The 20,510-nt window shown below is 39.6% G+C and overlaps 2 protein-coding genes across 2 annotated transcripts; both read right to left on the bottom strand.

The window, feature by feature from the left end:
* Positions 1 to 6,388: 6,388 nt before the first annotated feature.
* On the bottom strand, positions 6,389 to 10,127 carry LOC139784168 (uncharacterized). Its single transcript, XM_071723329.1, has 2 exons — positions 10,118 to 10,127; positions 6,389 to 9,936 (listed from the first exon to the last, which is right to left on the bottom strand). The coding sequence occupies exons 1-2, from the start codon at positions 10,125 to 10,127 to the stop codon at positions 6,389 to 6,391; spliced, it is 3,558 nt and encodes a 1,185-aa protein (XP_071579430.1).
* A 1,486-nt stretch (positions 10,128 to 11,613) lies between these two features.
* Positions 11,614 to 17,687, bottom strand: LOC139784165 (uncharacterized). The gene is made up of 3 exons (XM_071723327.1): positions 13,463 to 17,687; positions 11,935 to 12,171; positions 11,614 to 11,859 (listed from the first exon to the last, which is right to left on the bottom strand). Exons 1-3 carry the CDS (start codon positions 13,479 to 13,481, stop codon positions 11,645 to 11,647), a joined length of 471 nt encoding a protein of 156 aa, XP_071579428.1. The 5' UTR covers positions 13,482 to 17,687; the 3' UTR covers positions 11,614 to 11,644.
* Between the last annotated feature and the right edge of the window lie 2,823 nt (positions 17,688 to 20,510).

Below are 20,510 nucleotides of genomic sequence, written 5' to 3' on the forward strand. Positions count from 1 at the left end.
GAATAAACCATTTTTTGTATTTTTCTTGAAATTTTCCATTTTTTATTGATAAAAAAAACCCGGAAACTTAGTTGCGCACCTAGTATATTGCAATTTTTTCCTTTGTTTTTTGTATAAAGGGATGTGTAACGAACCGACAAAAAGACGTAAGCGAAGCTTTTCAGAAGCTTCCGAGTACAACACCCCGCCAGGTACCTAAGTCGTCTACAGACGATTCCGAGTCTCGACATCGAACTCGCGAAACTCATGTTCGACCGTTAGACGCCGTGCCGTCGTAAGCGGTGAGATCCCGACGACGGGCAGAGGCGCCGTACGGCAAACCGGGCTCGTGCGACGACCGGACCGCGAGGACTGGCCGCCTAGTTACAAATCTTGGGTACGCAAAGTACCATCCGATAATACGCTTTATTACTGCAGTATATGCAATAAAAATTTTTCCTGCAATGCAATACATATTTCTCGCGGTTTCTGTTGAGCAACAATATGTACGTTATACATTTAATGGAAAATAAATTTAAAGACAGAAAGAAGAACAGTATAAACTATAATTTTTTTGCGCTGAAATTAATTCTTTAAATGGAGATTGTTGAATAAACAGATTCTTTTTAAATAAAAAAACGTACATATTGGCCAAGAGTGGATTTTTATATTTTAATTCAAATTTTAATTTTGTATTAACATGTAAAACAATATAATAATTTTTTATTGAATAATTTTTTAGATTTATTAATATGTAGGAAAATACATCGATAATTAGTGTCGCGCGCCGATATAATGTCACGCGCCGTCTGGTCGCCTCGCCAACTCGGCATTCACGAGATCCGAAATCGCATAGCCAATAGCCATAGCTCGAGAGAGAAGAAGAAGACAGCCGATCTGTTTATCTTCTTCTACCGCTCGACGCTCGAAGCTGGCTGCTGAAAAGTAAAGTTGGCATCTCTGCCCATCCCCACCACTGGCTGGCAGTGGCTGTCGAAAACCGCCAGTCTGGCATCCTTGACCCTAACTGATGCAACTAACCGCATTTGTTTAACCTCGCTCCTAATGAGACATAAGATGTTGATATTTGACCGTATTGTGTCTCGTCAGATACCAGGTGCCGGAAAAAACTGAAGAAGAAGAAGAAGAAGGCGCTGGAACCGTAGAAGTGTCATGGTGATGACGCATCCTGTTTACCTTCTATTTACAACCTGGTACGTTTTTACGAGCCGGTACGTACTTACCCGTATATTATGGCTATCTAATGTTTAAGGAAAGCAAAATATAATTAACGTCATTTTTCCTATTTTATTTCAGACAGTAATCAGTTTTTTCATGAACATATTACTGCAGAGATTTGTAATATAACAAAAAAATGGCAGATGGACAGCAAAAGAAATACGGGCGAGGCTATAAAAATTACTTGCATTCATGTAACATTGATGATGTTAGCCCAAGGGTTTTAAGAAGATTAAATTCCAATCTTCCAACACCAACACATATATTTGTAAGTGCTTTAGAATAGTTTAAAATACTATACTACTAACAACAGCAACAGCAATAATAATAATAATAATAATAACAATAAGTTTTATTTACTACATCTACAATTAAACATGGTTTTCTGTAAATATATACATTATATAAATAATTTATTTTTATAAGCAAAATTTCATTCAATAATGACTTTGTTTAGTGGGAGGCTGGCACAGCCTTATCAGAAGGCTCGCACACCAAGGCGGAATGATTTTCACGAAACTTTGTGGTTGAAACTCTATTTTATTAAAAGAGCGGAGGCGAGCGGTTCGGCGCGTTACAAGCTCGAACGCGGTAGCTATTGTCTGTTCGCGACAGTTTAACAGATGTGTATAGCTCGGGATTCGGTAGCGAACTCAGCCCTAGCGCGGTACGCGAGAGCGTATGAGCAGGTTTCGGTGATCACGCAGGAGGTGCGTGATCAATAACGGCGAACGATTGGATCGGTGTTTTGAGACAAGGCTCACCGACGCGTGGCCTTAAGAATCTTAAACACAATAATAATCGAATTAATAATAAGCGGTCGCGATACGCTGGGTAGAACGGTTGCCGAGAATTTCGAATTAGCACGGCTATTCCCGAACAGACTTCATAGATTAATATTTATAAACTAGTTTCAATTGCGGGTGCAATAAAAATGTATAACATATTGAAATGATTTAATTTAATAGATGTAAAGATTATTTAAATATTATTATTCATTATTTTAAATTGACTACAACTAATAAGGAGAGTATCATATAACCCAAAGTTTTGCATTAAATTTGTCTTACCTAGTTATACTTACAAGTGGAGTTGTAGATGTTAAAGCTCTTCTACTTCACAAAAACTTTTATTTTTCATGTATGATTAATCATCATGTTAAAAGTCAGTATTATTTCTTATAGTTTTCACTCAAAAGTTTTAACACTTGATATAATATTTTTGAATCTATCGATTGATTGTACGATAAAACTAAGAAGAAAAAATTATTATTTATCACTCATTTGTTTTGTAGCACCTCATTTTATAACATTTTATCAGTTTTGCCTATTTAATACTCGTAATTTGTAGTTCTTGATGATATTAAATTTTTTTTATTTTTTTCAGGGTAGTAATTATATTGCTGAATACATTCTAATATTGTAATTCAGTTTTAACACATATTTGCAAATTTTTCCAATAACATTTAAACTTTGCAATATTATAAATTCTATAGATTAACATTATTATAAATTGTATTTGCATTGATTTTAATATCACAATATTGTATATCCAGTAGTTATTCTGTAATATTTCTTGTCTCACCTGTTCTATTGTACTGGAACACTATAAATACTATCTGGAAAAATTGTGGTTTTGCATCAATTCTTATATACTATCTGAACGTTCAACATTCAATCGCAGCAAAAATTATATGTAAAACTTCTGTTATTTCAGAACCATATTTTTTTTCATAATTATTCGTCAAATAGCTTTAACCCTTAAATGCCACCCGGGGTCCAGCGGACCCCAGACCCTTTAGAATGATATATTTTCAAATGTTCCCGCCAAATATGGAGCTCATATTTATTTATTTATTATTTTTTATTTTTTTGATTTTGGAGCCAACATTTTAACTGTTGGCGATCTTAATTTTTTATACTATGTTGAAATTGAAATTTTAACAATATAAGCATTTTATTCTCTTTTCTAAGCCTTGAACAACATTGAAAATAATTTTCATAACTAAATATCAAAAAATCAATAAGTAAGGAGACATTTTTCATGCTGGGGTCTTTTAGACCCCATGTGTCATTTACGAGATTCTTGAGAGGTGTGGCATTTAAGGGTTAAATTAATATTAAGAAATAGTGTAGCCAAATGTGATATGTGTTGATAAATCAAGAATATTTAACATTTAAAAAAATTTTTGTTGCGTTTCAACTATGTAAACTTTAAGCTCATAGTTGTTATACTTTTTGTATTAAACTGTTCAATGTACTGCAATACTACACGAAAATTACATAATTGTAAAAAACATCACATAATTCTAAAAAAATTGATGTATAATTATATCAACAATTTAAGACTTGTATCATTAGTGGAAAAATTTGTAATGACAAATTATGAAAAAGTAAGAGCAACTCTGAAAAACTGAAGACTTTTTTATAATTTGTCATTGTATTTGATTCTTTTTTGCTGTGAATGGTTTTGTTAAACGATTTTTTTTTAGTAAAAACATTTTATTTTTATAACATTATTTGCATAAGTCGCCAAAATGTATTAGATATTTCTCTTATTAAATACAACATTTTGTTACGTCCTGCGAACTCCACGATTTCTCTTTTTCGCGGAAATTCCTATTAAGCGCTTAAGATATCCCTTAAGGTAAGGATAAATAAACTGAGCACGGACGGTTATCGATCGGCGAGTGAGCTTTGATCTCCTCACATTCCTTTTTTATGATCAAACTATCTATTTACTTGGGCAACTAAAAGCAACCTTCCAGATGACGAAATACTGACAGACGTGGCATACGTGACCAGATTCTCATCAACCTTGTCGGCCCATAACTAAAAAACACGGCGACATGACGCGCCAAAGGGGGCCTTACTCCCAGACGGAGTTTACTTGGGATCTTTATTGCATCGCGCGACTATGCCAAAATTACCCGCGCAATGTTCCGACAAACAGAAACGAAATCTAAAACGTGCTTTTGGAAATCTTGTAAGAGCACGTGGCGGAAGTTTCTGTTTGCAATAAAACTGTAATTAAGATTAGATGGAATGCATCGTCTGTCAACACAAAAACAGCGGCCGCGAGATAAATAAGGGACCCTAATAAAAGAGAAATCGGCGATAGTCGAAAACAAATGAGTCACTGGAAGAATCGCTGGGTTGCACCCCCGATAAGACAGTGGGGGCCTTACGAGGGGACTCACCAATGGAAAACCGGAAAAATCGATAACCGTCTCTAGCTTTCTAGGATAGGCAAAGACTTAAGAATCTACCTCTTGGGTGAGAAACATCTCGCCCAATAAGAAATCCTCTAAACAAAAATTAGAAGAATCCCGCCAACCAAAAGTTCCCAAAACGAAAACCAGACACCTCCCACAACGAAATCCACCCCTTCCATCCTTTGAACTTTCCTATATAAATCGCGACATCACGAGGCTCCCTCTCTTAGTTCAGATCCTCTTCAGACAGTTTACTTCTTCGCCCGGGTTCTCTCTTGGGTTTTACGAACAGTATCACATTCAAAACCGATCTTAAGTTTTAAGTTCAATTCTGTGCGCGAACTTAAACTCATTGAGTATCGACGAGAGCCTATCCACAGGGCCCAAAGAAGTCCAGCTATTCTACTTCAATTCGAAACTCATCAAGTATATATCTATATATATAAAATAGAATGTATGTATGTATGTATGTATGTATGTATGTATGTATGTATGTTCTTTATACACTCTTGAACTATTCGACCGAATTTTTACCAAAAGTATATAAAATAGGGGTAGAATTTCCCGGGGAGTGTTATAGAGTGTATAGTTTTTCGTTACCGATCTTTTTGGGAATCGGTATCGGAAATTTTTCCAATTTTTCGGGAAATAATTGACCGAATTTTAAAGAATTGTATATAAAACAGGGGTAGAATTTCCTGGGGAGTGCCATAAAGTGTATAATTTTTTGTTACCGATCTTTTAGGAAACCGGTACCCAAATTTTTTTCTATTTTTCGGGAAATAATTGACTGAATCTTAAAGAATTGTATATAAAACAGGAGTAGAATTTCCCGGGGAGTGCCATAAAGTGTATAATATTTCGTTATCGATCTTTTTGGAAACCGGTATCAGAAATTTTTCCAATTTTTTTGGAAATAATTGATCGAGTAGAAAAAGATTGGTTACGACATGTTTAATCCATGAACACTCCTTATGTTTGTCCACAATAAGGATATTGAAACATAAATCTAAATAAAGTCGTTTTAAGAAAAACGACTCCCGGGCGAAGCCCGGGTAACCAGCTAGTATATATATATATATATATATATATATATATATATATATTGTAGCAAATTCCACCGCGTTCGCTCGGAGCGAGCGAGAAGGGGGGGTGGAAAGAGAAGAAATGCCGGAACTCGTCTCGAGTGAGACGATAAGGTTTCGGGACTGGGAAAAGCCGGAAAATAACTTGAAAATGTCCTCACTTTATTAAACACATTTTAATGTTTCTCACAATGGCCTGCGTATTGTCGCGCGAGGCATTAAGTCGCGCCGTAAGGCAATTCGGAACGCGTAATGCGTGCCGCGTGCTCCGGAATGGAGACTCGCGTTGAGAGCCGATTACGATTTTCCGTGTTCGGAACCGCACAATTGACGATATGGCGATGTCTTTCCGATCAACGATACGGCGACGTCCTTTCGAGTGTCAGCGGAGGACTAGCAGTCGGTTGCGCGACTCCACTCTTTTCGGAGCAATCGTCGGGATCTTATTTCTCGCGACGGACCGTTCGCTTCAACCGAATCGCACGCAACTCAGACATGATCTGATCTTCGCCGCGGCGCTGTCGTTTGGGAAACGTCGCGATCACGTTCGACGATCCAGGAAGTGGCGCCGCACGGTGGATCGCGAAAGTGTTACTGTGCTTTTACTCAATTTAGATCGTTCGATCCTGAACAAACCGCCCGCCTCGAAACGACAGTTTCGAATATAGAGAATCAACTGGGTTTTATTTCCACCATGCAACTCTCGGATCGCTGAGTTCCAATCTTGAAGAACGTGATTGCTCGGTCCCTTGGTCCGCATAACTTGACTTAATTAAATATTTTATTTACAAAGACGTAAAGTACTGCATCGGTATGTTGCAACTTACAGACTAGAGATTCTTACCTTCTAAGATTACAGATTTGACAAAGTCTATGTGGGGGTTTGTGACGCGTCGTCACGCTGTGACTCGATATCGATCGGCAACAAACATAACTGGGCGAGAGGTCGCTTATACTCCGACTTTGCCGTTTTAACAGAGACAACGCGCACTAATCCGTCTGAGCCTTCGTGACAGCGTATGACTCGCCCCAGCTCCCATTTACATGGGGGTAAGGTCGAATTACGGACTAGGACCATCGAGCCGACTTTAATTGAAGGCTGAGCTTTACGCCACTTTACTCGTTGTTGCAGCGTGTTGACGTAGTCGGTTTGCCAAATTTTCCAAAATCGTTCAGTGATATGTCGGATCAGTTGCCACCGCGACAGTCGATTTTCTTGAATGTGAAGGACCGAAGGTTCTGGGATCGCCGTGATAGCCGCGCCGATCAAGAAGTGCCCTGGTGTTAGAGGGTCGTAGTCGTCGAACGAATCCGTCAAAGCGCCGGGGGGGCGGGAGTTTAGGCAAGCCTCAATCTTGCACAGGAGCGTTGTGAGCTCTTCGAACGTGAGCGTATGTGATCCGATGACTCTGCGAAGATGGTGCTTGATGCTCCGCACTCCGGCTTCCCACAGTCCCCCGAAGTGGGGGGCGTGAGGGGGAATAAAGTGCCATGTAACCTGGTCTGACGCTGTTCGACTTAGGAAGTCAGGGTCTTGAAGAGCCTTTCGATATGCAATGGTTAACTCGGTGTCTGCACCCGTGAACGTAGTCCCGTTGTCGGAATACATTGCTTCGGGTAGTCCTCTGCGAGCGCAGAATCTTGTGTAGGCGTCAAGGAAAGCGGAAGTGGAGTAGCTCCCCACGAGCTCGAGGTGCATCGCTCTTGTCGCCAAACAAATGAATACGGCGATGTATGACTTGCGTGAGGTGATGCCTCGACCCGCGGACGCTCGAGTGGCAATCGGGCCAGCGTAATCCACGCCGCAATGAAGGAAAGGTCGTGATAGAGCGGAAACTCTTGCTCGCGGCAATGGCCCCATCAATTGAGTGGGAATGGCTGCCTTTTCGCGCGCACAGGTGACGCATCGATTTATCATCCATTTGACCATATTGCGAGCTCGGAGTATCCAAAACTTCTGTCTTAGAGTCGCTAGCGTCAGTTGAACGCCGGCGTGCATCGATCGTACGTGTTCGTCTCGCACTATCATTTGAACGACTGAATGGGGCGCTAAGAGGATCGGATGCTTGACGCAGAATGGAAGCGGAGCTCTTTCTATCCGCCCGCCTACGCGAATTAGTTTGTCGCCGTCGACGAAAGGGTTTAGGGAGATAATCGCGCTTTTTGAAGAAAGCGGCCTTTTTTGTTGAAGGGCTTGCAGCTCCTCGGAGAATATTTCGGCTTGAATCGTCTGAAGCCAGAACAGCCTTGCTTTCTGGTAGTCGTTGGCCGTTAAAGCCTTTGAGCTTGGAAGATCCGATAGTTGTTTTGACTGGTTCCGACATCGGTGGACAAACCGAATGACATAGGCGGTGACCCGGAGAAGTTTGGGCCACGTGGAGTATCGGGAAGCGAGGTCCCAAGATTCTTTAGCTTGCGCGAGATTGACAGAGATTGATTTGGCTTCTGTTTGCGCGACATCTTCTGATGACGACGCGAGATCGATCGGCCATTCGGAGGGCTCTAGACGTAGCCAATCAGGGCCGTGCCACCAAAGGGAATTGGACTCAAAGTTTGTGCCAAGGAGTCCTCTTGATGCGCAATCTGCTGGATTGTCTTTAGTTGGCACGTGATGCCACTCGGCGTACGGAGTCCGAGATTGGATCGCGGCAACCCGATGAGATACGAACGTCTTCCACTTAGACGGATGCTGTCTCAACCATTCGCGAACGACTTCTGAATCTGTCCAGCAGCGACGTCGGAATTTTGGATGATTTAGGGAGGCGCACACCGCTTCCATAAGGCGCGATAATAAATCTGCGGCCAGCAGTTCGAGCCGAGGGATGGTCATGGGTTTGATGGGAGCAACCTTGGATTTCCCAGCGAGTAATGCGGTGGTCGTTTCCCCTGAAATTGATGTAACGCGTATATAAACGACAGCGGCGTAAGCGACATTGGATGCGTCGGCGAAGCCGTGCAGCTCACATTGGGCTGTGTCGGAGCCTCGGTTTACCCATCGAGGTAGAAGTAAATTCTCTAAGGCAGCGAGTTGCTTGTAAATGAGCTTCCATTTTGTGAGGGCAGAGTCTTCAATGACGTCGTCCCAATCGAGCTTACGACGCCAGAGCTGCTGCATGAAGATTTTCGCGTTAATTGTAACTGGCGTGACCCATCCTAGCGGGTCGAAAAGTTTGGCTATCGTGGATAAAATCGTGCGCTTTGTACGAGGAAGAGATTCCGGTAGCGAAACTTGAAACTTAAACGCGTCGAGCGCGGGATTCCAAGAAATACCAAGCACCCTCATGCTGTCTTCTGGCTGCAAGACTTTGTTGCAGGCTAGTCCGTGATCGTCTGAGGGAATATCAGTGAGGAGTTCCGACCGATTGCTCGCCCACTTTCGAAGTTTGAATCCTCCACGCTGTAGGAGAGCGCAGAGTTGCTCACGCATGCACCGCAGAAGGGGCATGTCTTCTGCCCCATAGAGAACGTCGTCGATGTATGTGTTCAGTAGTAGAATGAGACAGGCAAGGGGGAAGTCGTGACCTTCATCCTCTATAAGTTGTTGAAGAACTCGTAGAGCTTGGAATGGCGCAGGTACTTCGCCGTATGTCACTGTGAGCAATCGATATTCTTCCACCGTTGATGGTTCCTTACCGTTCCAAAGGATGCGCTGATAGTCTTGATCGCGTGGATCAATCCAGATCTGGCGGTACATCTTTGCTATGTCCGCCGCGTAAACATATTGAAATTGCCGCCAGCGCATTAGGACGTCAAACAACTCAGTTTGTAGTTTAGGGCCAGCTAAAAGATGATTGTTTAGCGAAGTGCCATTTGACGTTATGCTAGAGGCGTTGAAAACGACCCTTAGTTTGGTCGTTGCGCTAGAGGCTCGAATTACAGGGTGATGCGGAATGTAAACGGTTTGTGTACTTCCTGCGGACAAAGAGGAGGCGACGACCTTCTCCATATGTCCCAGTTCTTCGTACTCCGAGAGAAAGGCTGCATATTCTCGCCTCAAGTCGGGGTGACGGTCCAGTCTTCGATTTAGTGAAGCGAGCATGCGCAGCGCTTGAGCTCGGGATTCGCCAATGTCTATGGGAGGGCCCTCCTTGAAGGGCAGCCGCACTATGTATTTTCCGCCTTGATCGCGGGAGTGAGTTTTGCGGAAGTGTTCCTCACATTGTTTTTCCTCGGGTGGGAGTATCCTTTCGCGGGAAAGTTCTTCGACCTCCCAGAATTTGCGTAACTCTTGGTCCAAGGAACAATGCTGAACAGTGATAGAATGAGGTAGCGATCTCGTCGCGGAGGTGGGTCCGGAGATGACCCAACCAAAGTGAGATTGTTGAGCGATCGGTTGTTCTGCCGAGCCTCTTCGAATCCCGTCCTGAATTATGCTGCCGTACAAATCGGCACCTATGAGAATGTCAATTGGATCGGCTCCTGTTGGGTCGTCATCAGCCAAATTTAGTTGAGTCAGATGACTCCATTTTACGTCGAATTTGGCGCCGGGAGGAATGTATTTGGTTAGTGAATTTATTATAAAGGCGAGAGTTGAAAAGGTTGGTTCGGCGCGATCTCGTGGAGTAATGTGAATATTAGCCGCGTGACGGCATGTTCCAACCTTGACGCATCCTACCGCAGATATTGAAGTGCGGGTTCGGATGCGTTGCACACGCAGTGTTTGCGCGAGCCTTTCCGTGATGAACGACACTTCCGATCCTTGATCTAGAAGGGCTCTGACGCTTAGTGTACGCCCAGACGGACAGCTGACGCTGACTCTCGCTGTCGCAAGCAACACCGGAGTAGGAACCGCGGAGCAGTGATGGCAGTTTTGAAGCCCAGCACCACGGTGCTGTTGGAGTGGGGGAGCACCACTACCAGCCCGCGCCGTGTCCGTGTGCGCTCCGCGCTCGGCTCTGCTTCGGGTCTTTAGAGACGAGCAGACGTATTATGTTCCTTCTCCTTTCCTCCTATTCAGCCACGAAAGCGACACGCGACGCGCTTCGCGTTCTGTTACGCGTTGAATATGCCTTTTGTAGATATCAATCAAGTAATCAGAATAAAGATTTTTGGTTACTGGATTAATCAATTCTGATTACTTGATTAATCAATTGCTCGATTAATCAATAAACTAACTGCATATAAACAAATTATATGTCGCCCCGTCGACCGTTATCTACGACTTTGATGATTATAAACTAAGTAAAAGAATTTGTTGCTCGGGTCTTTTTGTTATTTAAATATTCTACGGACCGTGCCCTACCAGAATATGCAACGTATGATTTTGTTGCTCGACTCTAACTGCAAATAAACAAATTATTTATCTCCGCGCGACCGTTATCTACGACTTCGATGGCTAAAAACTAAGTAAAAGAATTTGTTGCTCGGGTCTTTTTGTTATTTAAATATTCTATGGACCGTGCCCTGTCAGAATATGCAACTTGCGATTTTGTTGCTCGCCTCTAACTCTAAATAATAAAATTATGATAACCGATTAGTTAATTATTAATTGAGGAAAGCTATTTTTTGATTACTCGATTAATCAAGTAATCTGAATAATAATTTGTTTATTACTCGATTAATCAAGTAATCGGAATAAGAATTTTTTGATTACTCGATCAATCAAGTAATCAGAATAAAAATTTTTGGTTACTGGATTATTCAATTCTGATTACTTGAATAATCAATTGCTCGATTAATCAATAAACAGTGTAAAATATTCATCAACATTAAAACGAAACGATTAAATAAGATTAAATTAATAAAAATTAAAAGAGGAGCTTTATTAGACATAAAGATAACATTAAGTTAACCATTTTCATTGTTACAAGTGGTCTTCCACACTACCTATGAGGTGCCACTAATAGTGCGTTAGGTTTTTAACGTGGACCTTCGCCTGTAGCCCTATTATACCACATTTTTTTATGTATGTACATATAGGTATAATCTCTTAACGTAAATATAGAAACATGTTAAAAACAGAAATTTTTAATTCATTTTTTCGTGCTATTGTGCTTAATTATACTGAGTGCGTACTAGTGCGATCATCCGAATTCGCTAATTGAAAGGCAAACTTAGGAATGGATACAGTATTTCAAATAAGTGAACAGTTTAAAATATTTTTCACATTACATTTTATTCAAAATATTCAAAAATATAAATTTAAAGCTCCATATTTCGGGGCCCGGTCACCCCAACCGCTTCGGCCGCCCCGACCTCTTCGGCCGCCCCAACCGCTTCGGCTGCCCCGACCGCCGCCTCGGCCGCCCTGACCATCGCCTTGGCCGCCCTGACCGCCGCCTCGGCTGCTCCACTGGCGGTACCAGCGGGCTCTACTTTGGCCCGCTCCTCTTTTTTTCATTCCTTAAAAAATATATATATAATTAATTTTATTAATATGCATATTTATTAATATACATAATTAACTCAATAATGTACTTCGATTTAGCAACGGTTGTTGCTGCTGCTGCTGCTGCTGGGGTAGCGGCTGTTGTTGCTGCTCCAGCTGCTGCTGCTGCTGCTGCTGCTGCTGGGGCAGCGGCTGTTGTTGCTGTTGTTGCAGCAGCTCTTGGGGCTGCTGCTGTTGCTGTTGCTGTTGCTGTTGCTGCTTACACAAGAAATCCAGCTTCCGCTGGATTTCTTGTAGGACCGTTGGCACGTTCCCCTTAGGAGTTTCTATTGAAATAACAAAAAAAAATACAAAAAATTGGATAACAATAAAACTCTAATGATAAATATTAGTTAAGATTTAAAGAGACTAAAGAGTCAAAGTCGGTTGTCTACAATAATGAATATGCTTCAAAAGTTATAAATAAAAAAGTATATAAACGTTGCATAAATTGCCAATTTTAAATTTAAAAAAAGAACTTGATTATTAGCAATTTTTATTAATTTTATTATATTCTTCAGTTTTTTTTACCCCTATTTCATATATAATTCGTTAAGATTTAGTTGATTAGTTCTGGAGTTATAGAAATTTCGGTAAATTTGGCACACACACACACACACACACACACACACACACACACACACACACACACACACACACACACACACATACATACGTACAGACATTTTTTAAAATTACAAATTTTCGACGTTTATAACATTCTGAACACATTCAGAAAAAAAGGACCTTTGATCGCGTATAAAGCTTAAAACAATAAAATTAGAAATAAATCGATATCTCCAAATTTGCGGAAGTTAGAGCATAAACGAACATTTCTACAAAAAGTCAAAATTTTATTAACAAAGAACCGCTTTACCGATCATTGCCAAATTCAATCCCAACCTTCCTTATATGATACTCTATCGATTAAAAAAAATGCACTCCGATATCTAAAAAATTACGGAAGTTAGAGCATTAACGGACAACAGAAGCGTTACGTACATACATATACATATACACACACACACACACACACACACACACACACACACACACACACACACACACACACACACACGGACGGACATTTTAAATAGAAGTGATTTTTCGACGTTTTAAAACATATTCTAAACACTTTGCCAAAGATACCTGAAAAAAAAATTTTTTCATGAAAACAAAGCTTCCTCTATGAGAAAGCAAAAGTTTTAAATTTATCAAATCTACTCTTTTACGGAACATTTTTACACGGATGTCACATAAAAATATTATTCTACAGACGTGAAAAGCAATCACTTATTTTATTTTGTTTAAGTAACAATTTTCTTCAGCAAAGAATATTTTCTTAATATAATGTAAGATATACTCTTAACAAGTCTAGAATGTTTTAAATAAATGTGATTATGATGACTTTAGAGTAGAATTTGCGATATTATTTACACTGAAAGAGGCTAAAAACGTTTATATAAATTTATTTATATCTTTGAAACGTATTTGTTAGCACGGACAAACGGTTTTGACTCCTTAACTTCTTTAAACTTTCTTAATAAAGAAATGAAAATAATTTGATGTATTACTTACGAGACGAAGTGCTCTGCATAGCGTCCGCGTCCGCTTTCGTGGTCGAACATAAACTCAATAAGATGGAAACACAACCGACCGCGTATATATATATATGTATCGTCTCGTGTTTTTCAAATGTTTTGAGTGAGAAGGACAGAAAGGACGCGCGATACGTATCTGTATCGCGCGTCCATCTCGTCTTTCTCACTCAAAACATTTTAAAAACAAGAGACGATCGCGGATTCTCAGCTATTATATCCTCGAAGTCGAATCACTCAGTGAGCCGCATCTGTAGACGAAGGTGTATATAATTTTCGTCAGCTAAGAACACTTTCCTTGCCTTACTGTGAATAAAGTTAAGGGAAGTTAAGCTGAAGCAGACTGTGAGTTTCTTATATCTATATATTTTATTATCTTTTGGTCTTGAAATATATATATATTTTAATATTTCAAGAAAATAAATATAATTGAAATGTGCGAGCCATTAACAAAAAAGTGTAAGCGAAGCTTCGTAGAAGCTTGGCTTGATGATGATCAATATAAGTCTTGGATACGGAAAGTTCCGTCTAATGATAATTTTTTTCATTGTACAATATGTAATAAAGATTTTTCTTGCAACACGCGCATTTCAAGACATGCGGATTCTGCGTGTCACAAGAATAATGTAAGAAGTACATCTGATGAAATAAGTGACAATGTAAATGTAGAAAAAAATATGTCTAACCCAAGAAAATTTCGAAAACAATGGTTAGATATTGAGCAGTTTCAACCATGGTTACGCGAATCATCAGATGATGAAAAAATGTGTTTTTGCTCATTTTGTGAAAAATTAATAACAGCTAATTTGTCAAATATTGATCGTCACGCAAAATCCGCTGCACATATAACAATTGCTACACAAAAAAATATAGAAAGAGAGGAATCGGACCAAAAGTTTGTAGCCGATGAATCTCTTCTATCATTTGATGAACGAAAGAAAGTAGCAGAAATTCGATACACTGCGCTTATAGTAGAAAAAAATATTCCGTATAAAAACGTAACAGACATTCTCGCGTTCTTTCAACTAATAGGAGATGGTGCTGAAATATTGCGAAGTATAACTATGAGTCGGGCTAAATGTCAAAAAATTATTTCGAACGTGTTGGCTCCAGTCGAAACAGATCGTTTAGCAAAAATAATTCAAAATAGTAAGTTTACTATTTTTATTGATGAAACGTCAGACATTGCTAATCAGAAATGGATGACGTTTCTCGTGCGGTTTGTTGATCCTGAAACATTAGATATTCGCTCGCAATTAGTCAAATTGATTGACATTGATGCAAAAGATAGTAGCGCGGATAAATTATTTAAAGCTTTTAAAAATGAAATGTGGAAATTAAAAATTCCATTTTTAAATATTATTGCTTTGTCATGCGACAATGCATCCGTCATGACAGGCAAAAAGTCATCATTTAGCACAAAGCTTCGGGAAATGAATAAAAATGTATTCATACTTTCATGTCCGTGCCATTCCGCTGCATTAATTGCACATGCTGCATGTGCTAAGATTCCAAACTATTGCGAGGAATTTGTAAAAAAAATAGCAAATTATATTAACAGTAGCCCTAAGCGATTTGCTATTTTTCAAGAATTTACAGAATGTTTTTCTCAAACAAACCGCAAAATTCTAAAATTGGCCGAAACACGATGGCTTTCTCGCCATTCGTGTATTCAAAGACTTCTTGAATCTTGGAACACTATTGAATTATTTTTGAGAGAAATAGTAACGAATGAAAAAACACAGACTGGAGAACATTTATTATCCATAATGCAAAATCCTGATGTAAAGGCATATTTATTATTTTTAAAATATATTTTAAATTTTTTTAATAGTTTTAATGCATTTTTCCAAGCTTTGGAAACAAGAATTCAATTATTGCAACCAAAATCGCTTGAATTTTTAACTATAATTAGTAAACATTTTATAAAACCAGAATTTTTACGAAATTTAAATAATAATTTTGATTTTTCAAATAAGAAAAATCAAAAATCGTTAAACGAAATACATTTAGGAACTGAAACTGAAAAATTTCTCAATGAATTGAGTATACAAGAGCACGTAGATGTAGTTGCAAATGTTCGAGAGAATTGTTTGCAATTTTACGTTACTGCTGCTCAAGAAATTTGCAAAAGATTACCAGTAAATGATAAATTTTTGTCAAAATTAAAAGTTTTTGAATCAGGTACAGCTTTACGCGATAATAATAGAGAAACTTCATTTAATGATGTTTCTTTTATCGCTCAAACCATCAGCGGATTTGACGACAACGAATTAAAAAAAGAATGGTTAGCTTTACATCAAGATTTTACAGAAGTCGAAAAAGATAATCTTGTAATATTAGATTTTGATGATATGTGGAAACAAATTTTCCAACGTCATCAATATTCCAATTTGAAATCCCTTTTAAATGCTATTAGATCGTTACCAAATTCAAATGCCGACTCAGAAAGAATCTTCTCCTTTTTACCCGATATAAAAACAAAAAAACGAAATAAACTTTCGTATATAAATGTCAATGCTTCTTGTGTGATAAAGTCAGCATTAAAAGCTAGAAAAGAAACTGCTTTAACCATGCAAATTACTGAAAAACATTTATCTCTAATGACAACAAAAATGTTATATTCTGCATGTCCCAAAAAGCAAAAAAGTCATTTAAGAATATATGCTGCAGATATTGATGAAACTGCTACTCCTTCTACATCTAATATGTAACATAGTAATTTTTAAAATAAAATGTTTTATAGGCAGTATTATTCTTATTACAAACATGATGATGTATCAAAATGTATTTATCATGTTTGTACATTTAAAAATGTATTAAAAAGTTGTCGGACACTGTGTTGGACATTACATCTATGAATAATAATAGATGTGTTAAAACATTGTCGGACACTATGTGTTGGACATCACATCTATGAATAATAATAGATGTGTTAAAACATTGTCGGACACTCTATGTGTTGGACATGAATATAAAAATTGTCGGACACTCTATGTGTTGGACATCAATATAAAAATTGTCGGACACTATGTGTTGGACATCATATCTATTAATAATAATAGATGTGTTAAAACATTGTCGGACACTCTGTGTGTTGGACATTAAAATAAAAAATTGTCGGACACTCTATGTGTTGGACATCAATATAAAAATTGTCGGACACTCTATGTGTTGGACATCAATATAAAAATTGTCGGACACTCTATGTGTTGGACATCAATATAAAAATTGTCGGACACTCTATGTGTTGGACATCAATATAAAAATTGTCGGCCACTCTATGTGTTGGACATCAATATGAAAATTGTCGGACACTGTGTGTTGGACATCACATCTATAAATAATAATATATGTGTTAAAAAATTGTCGAACTCTGTGTTGGACATCACATCTATGAAAAATAGATGTAGGAAATACAAAAATTATATCTGTATATATGTACATACATAAAAAAATGTGGTATAATAGGGCTACAGGCGAAGGTCCACGTTAAAAACCTAACGCACTATTAGTGGCACCTCATAGGTAGTGTGGAAGACCACTTGTAACAATGAAAATGGTTAACTTAATGTTATCTTTATGTCTAATAAAGCTCCTCTTTTAATTTTTATTAATTTAATCTTATTTAATCGTTTCGTTTTAATGTTGATGAATATTTTACACTGTTTATTGATTAATCGAGCAATTGATTATTCAAGTAATCAGAATTGAATAATCCAGTAACCAAAAATTTTTATTCTGATTACTTGATTGATCGAGTAATCAAAAAATTCTTATTCCGATTACTTGATTAATCGAGTAATAAACAAATTATTATTCAGATTACTTGATTAATCGAGTAATCAAAAAATAGCTTTCCTCAATTAATAATTAACTAATCGGTTATCATAATTTTATTATTTAGAGTTAGAGGCGAGCAACAAAATCGCAAGTTGCATATTCTGACAGGGCACGGTCCATAGAATATTTAAATAACAAAAAGACCCGAGCAACAAATTCTTTTACTTAGTTTTTAGCCATCGAAGTCGTAGATAACGGTCGCGCGGAGATAAATAATTTGTTTATTTGCAGTTAGAGTCGAGCAACAAAATCATACGTTGCATATTCTGGTAGGGCACGGTCCGTAGAATATTTAAATAACAAAAAGACCCGAGCAACAAATTCTTTTACTTAGTTTATAATCATCAAAGTCGTAGATAACGGTCGACGGGCGACATATAATTTGTTTATATGCAGTTAGTTTATTGATTAATCGAGCAATTGATTAATCAAGTAATCAGAATTGATTAATCCAGTAACCAAAAATCTTTATTCTGATTACTTGATTGATATCTACAAAAGGCATATTCAACGCGTAACAGAACGCGAAGCGCGTCGCGTGTCGCTTTCGTGGCTGAATAGGAGGAAAGGAGAAGGAACATAATACGTCTGCTCGTCTCTAAAGACCCGAAGCAGAGCCGAGCGCGGAGCGCACACGGACACGGCGCGGGCTGGTAGTGGTGCTCCCCCACTCCAACAGCACCGTGGTGCTGGGCTTCAAAACTGCCATCACTGCCGCGGAGATCGAGACGGCGGAGAGCGAATTTACCTTTGAAGCTTCGATTGCGGTGGACGGTTCGCTCGCAGGAACCGTCACGAGATTTGTACTCGACGAGAGCGAGTCATCGTGCAACATTGAATGATGCTGACGCTGGCATGTACGACACGTGAATTTACTTTTACAGTCTGTCACCGCATGCTTAGTGCTTAGACAATTGAAACAGCGTTTATTTTGCTTAACTATATCGCGACGTTGACTCGGGCTCTTTTCGATGAATTTTGGACACTTATTAATAAAGTGAAACTTTTGACACAGTGGACAGTTCGGGTTAGATGCTGTTGATGCGTTAGCGGTAGTTACCTTGAGGCCGCGATTGAATTTCGAAGAGCTGGGAGGCGCGAGTTCCTCGAGAGCGAGCGCACGCGATGATAAAAATTGATTGAGACCGTCGTACGTTGGGGGAGGAGAATCGTCGCCGAATTTTAATTTCCACGCTCGGCGCGTAGCGGGGTCGAGTTTTTGAGATACAAAATAAACTAGAATATTGCTTAATATTTCGTCGGATGAACGATCGAGACGCTTTAACGCCGCAAGTGCCTTTTCGGCTTTGTCACGTAACGCATGTAATTCCGTTGCCGATTCGCGAGAAACGCTCGTCAGATTATACAGCGTCGAAACATGAACTTCGATTAGTCGTCGTTTATTTTCGAAACGCATTGTGAGCGCTTTCCACGCCACGTTGAAATTCTCCGCGGTAATAGTTAGACTAGCGATTGCATCACGAGCACGTCCGGTTAAACTAGACGCAAGAAAGTGCATTCTACTAAAATCCGACAATTCCTTATTCTTTATTATTAGCGCTTGAAATCGATCTCGAAAACTCTCCCACTCTTCGAAGTTACCTGAAAACGGAGGCAATTGTATGGGAGGCAAGTGCATCAATGACAGCGACGCTGATTCGGATCGCATAGTCGACGACGCGAATGATTGATTTGGGTTGATGACGGGCTCCAGTTCCTCAAGTCGTTCCGCCATATAATCCAGCGCCTCCTGATAGTAGTCCTCATGTGTTTCCAGCTGATTGGAGGCGAAGTAATCCACGGCCTTCCTTTTGTCCTCGGGATAAGTGTGAAGGAGAGCTGCATGACCGTTGACGCATTGCGCCCACGTTTCTTTGAGCGATGTTATCCGCGAACGAATTTTCGCAGGAGAGTAATTATTTCGGCCCATCTTCTTGAAGTTGTCTAATGCTCGGGCGACAGAATAAAGCAACGATTGTTGCTTTGTAATGAGTTCGCTCATGGCGAAAGTTTGTCCGCTTCACTTGTCCCTGAGTTTTGAAGCACTTCGATTTCACTATAATATTATGTGTCGAACTGAAACACTCAGTATGAGCGACTATTTTCAAGACGCTTAGTAGAGTTCCCGAGTCGCAACGTAAACACTTAATCCGGCTCGAAGGACCAACACTTTTTGTAGCAAATTCCTCCGCGTTCGCTCGGAGCGAGCGAGAAGGGGGGGTGGAAAGAGAAGAAATGCCGGAACTCGTCTCGAGTGAGACGATAAGGTTTCGGGACTGGGAAAAGCCGGAAAATAACTTGAAAATGTCCTCACTTTATTAAACACATTTTAATGTTTCTCACAATGGCCTGCGTATTGTCGCGCGAGGCATTAAGTCGCGCCGTAAGGCAATTCGGAACGCGTAATGCGTGCCGCGTGCTCCGGAATGGAGACTCGCGTTGAGAGCCGATTACGATTTTCCGTGTTCGGAACCGCACAATTGACGATATGGCGATGTCTTTCCGATCAACGATACGGCGACGTCCTTTCGAGTGTCAGCGGAGGACTAGCAGTCGGTTGCGCGACTCCACTCTTTTCGGAGCAATCGTCGGGATCTTATTTCTCGCGACGGACCGTTCGCTTCAACCGAATCGCACGCAACTCAGACATGATCTGATCTTCGCCGCGGCGCTGTCGTTTGGGAAACGTCGCGATCACGTTCGACGATCCAGGAAGTGGCGCCGCACGGTGGATCGCGAAAGTGTTACTGTGCTTTTACTCAATTTAGATCGTTCGATCCTGAACATATATATATATATATAAATATATAAATATATAAATATATTATATATATATATATATATATATATTATTATTATTATTATATAATAATATATATATATATATTATTTTATAAATAAATAAATATATATATATATAATTTATAAATATTTATAAATGTAACGTAGCGCATCGTCGATTTGCCAACTCGAGATTTGGCACTCGGCGAGACACCGTACGCGATACTCGAAATGCGTGGCATCGTGGCAACGTCGCATAGCCGAGCGCGGCCGCCGCGGCCAGCAGATCCCCTCCAGCTGGCTAGTTCGGACACGAACCATTAGCACGGACGCAAACCATGTGCGGTTACCGAGCGAAACGACGTAGTTTATGCGCACTTTCTCAGGTGGCGCGTCGGAACACG

The sequence above is a fragment of the Temnothorax nylanderi genome, unplaced genomic scaffold, assembly GCF_030848795.1.
Source record: "Temnothorax nylanderi isolate EJ_2023f unplaced genomic scaffold, tnyl_v1.0 TNYL_tig0593_pilon, whole genome shotgun sequence".
NCBI lineage: Eukaryota > Metazoa > Arthropoda > Insecta > Hymenoptera > Formicidae > Temnothorax > Temnothorax nylanderi.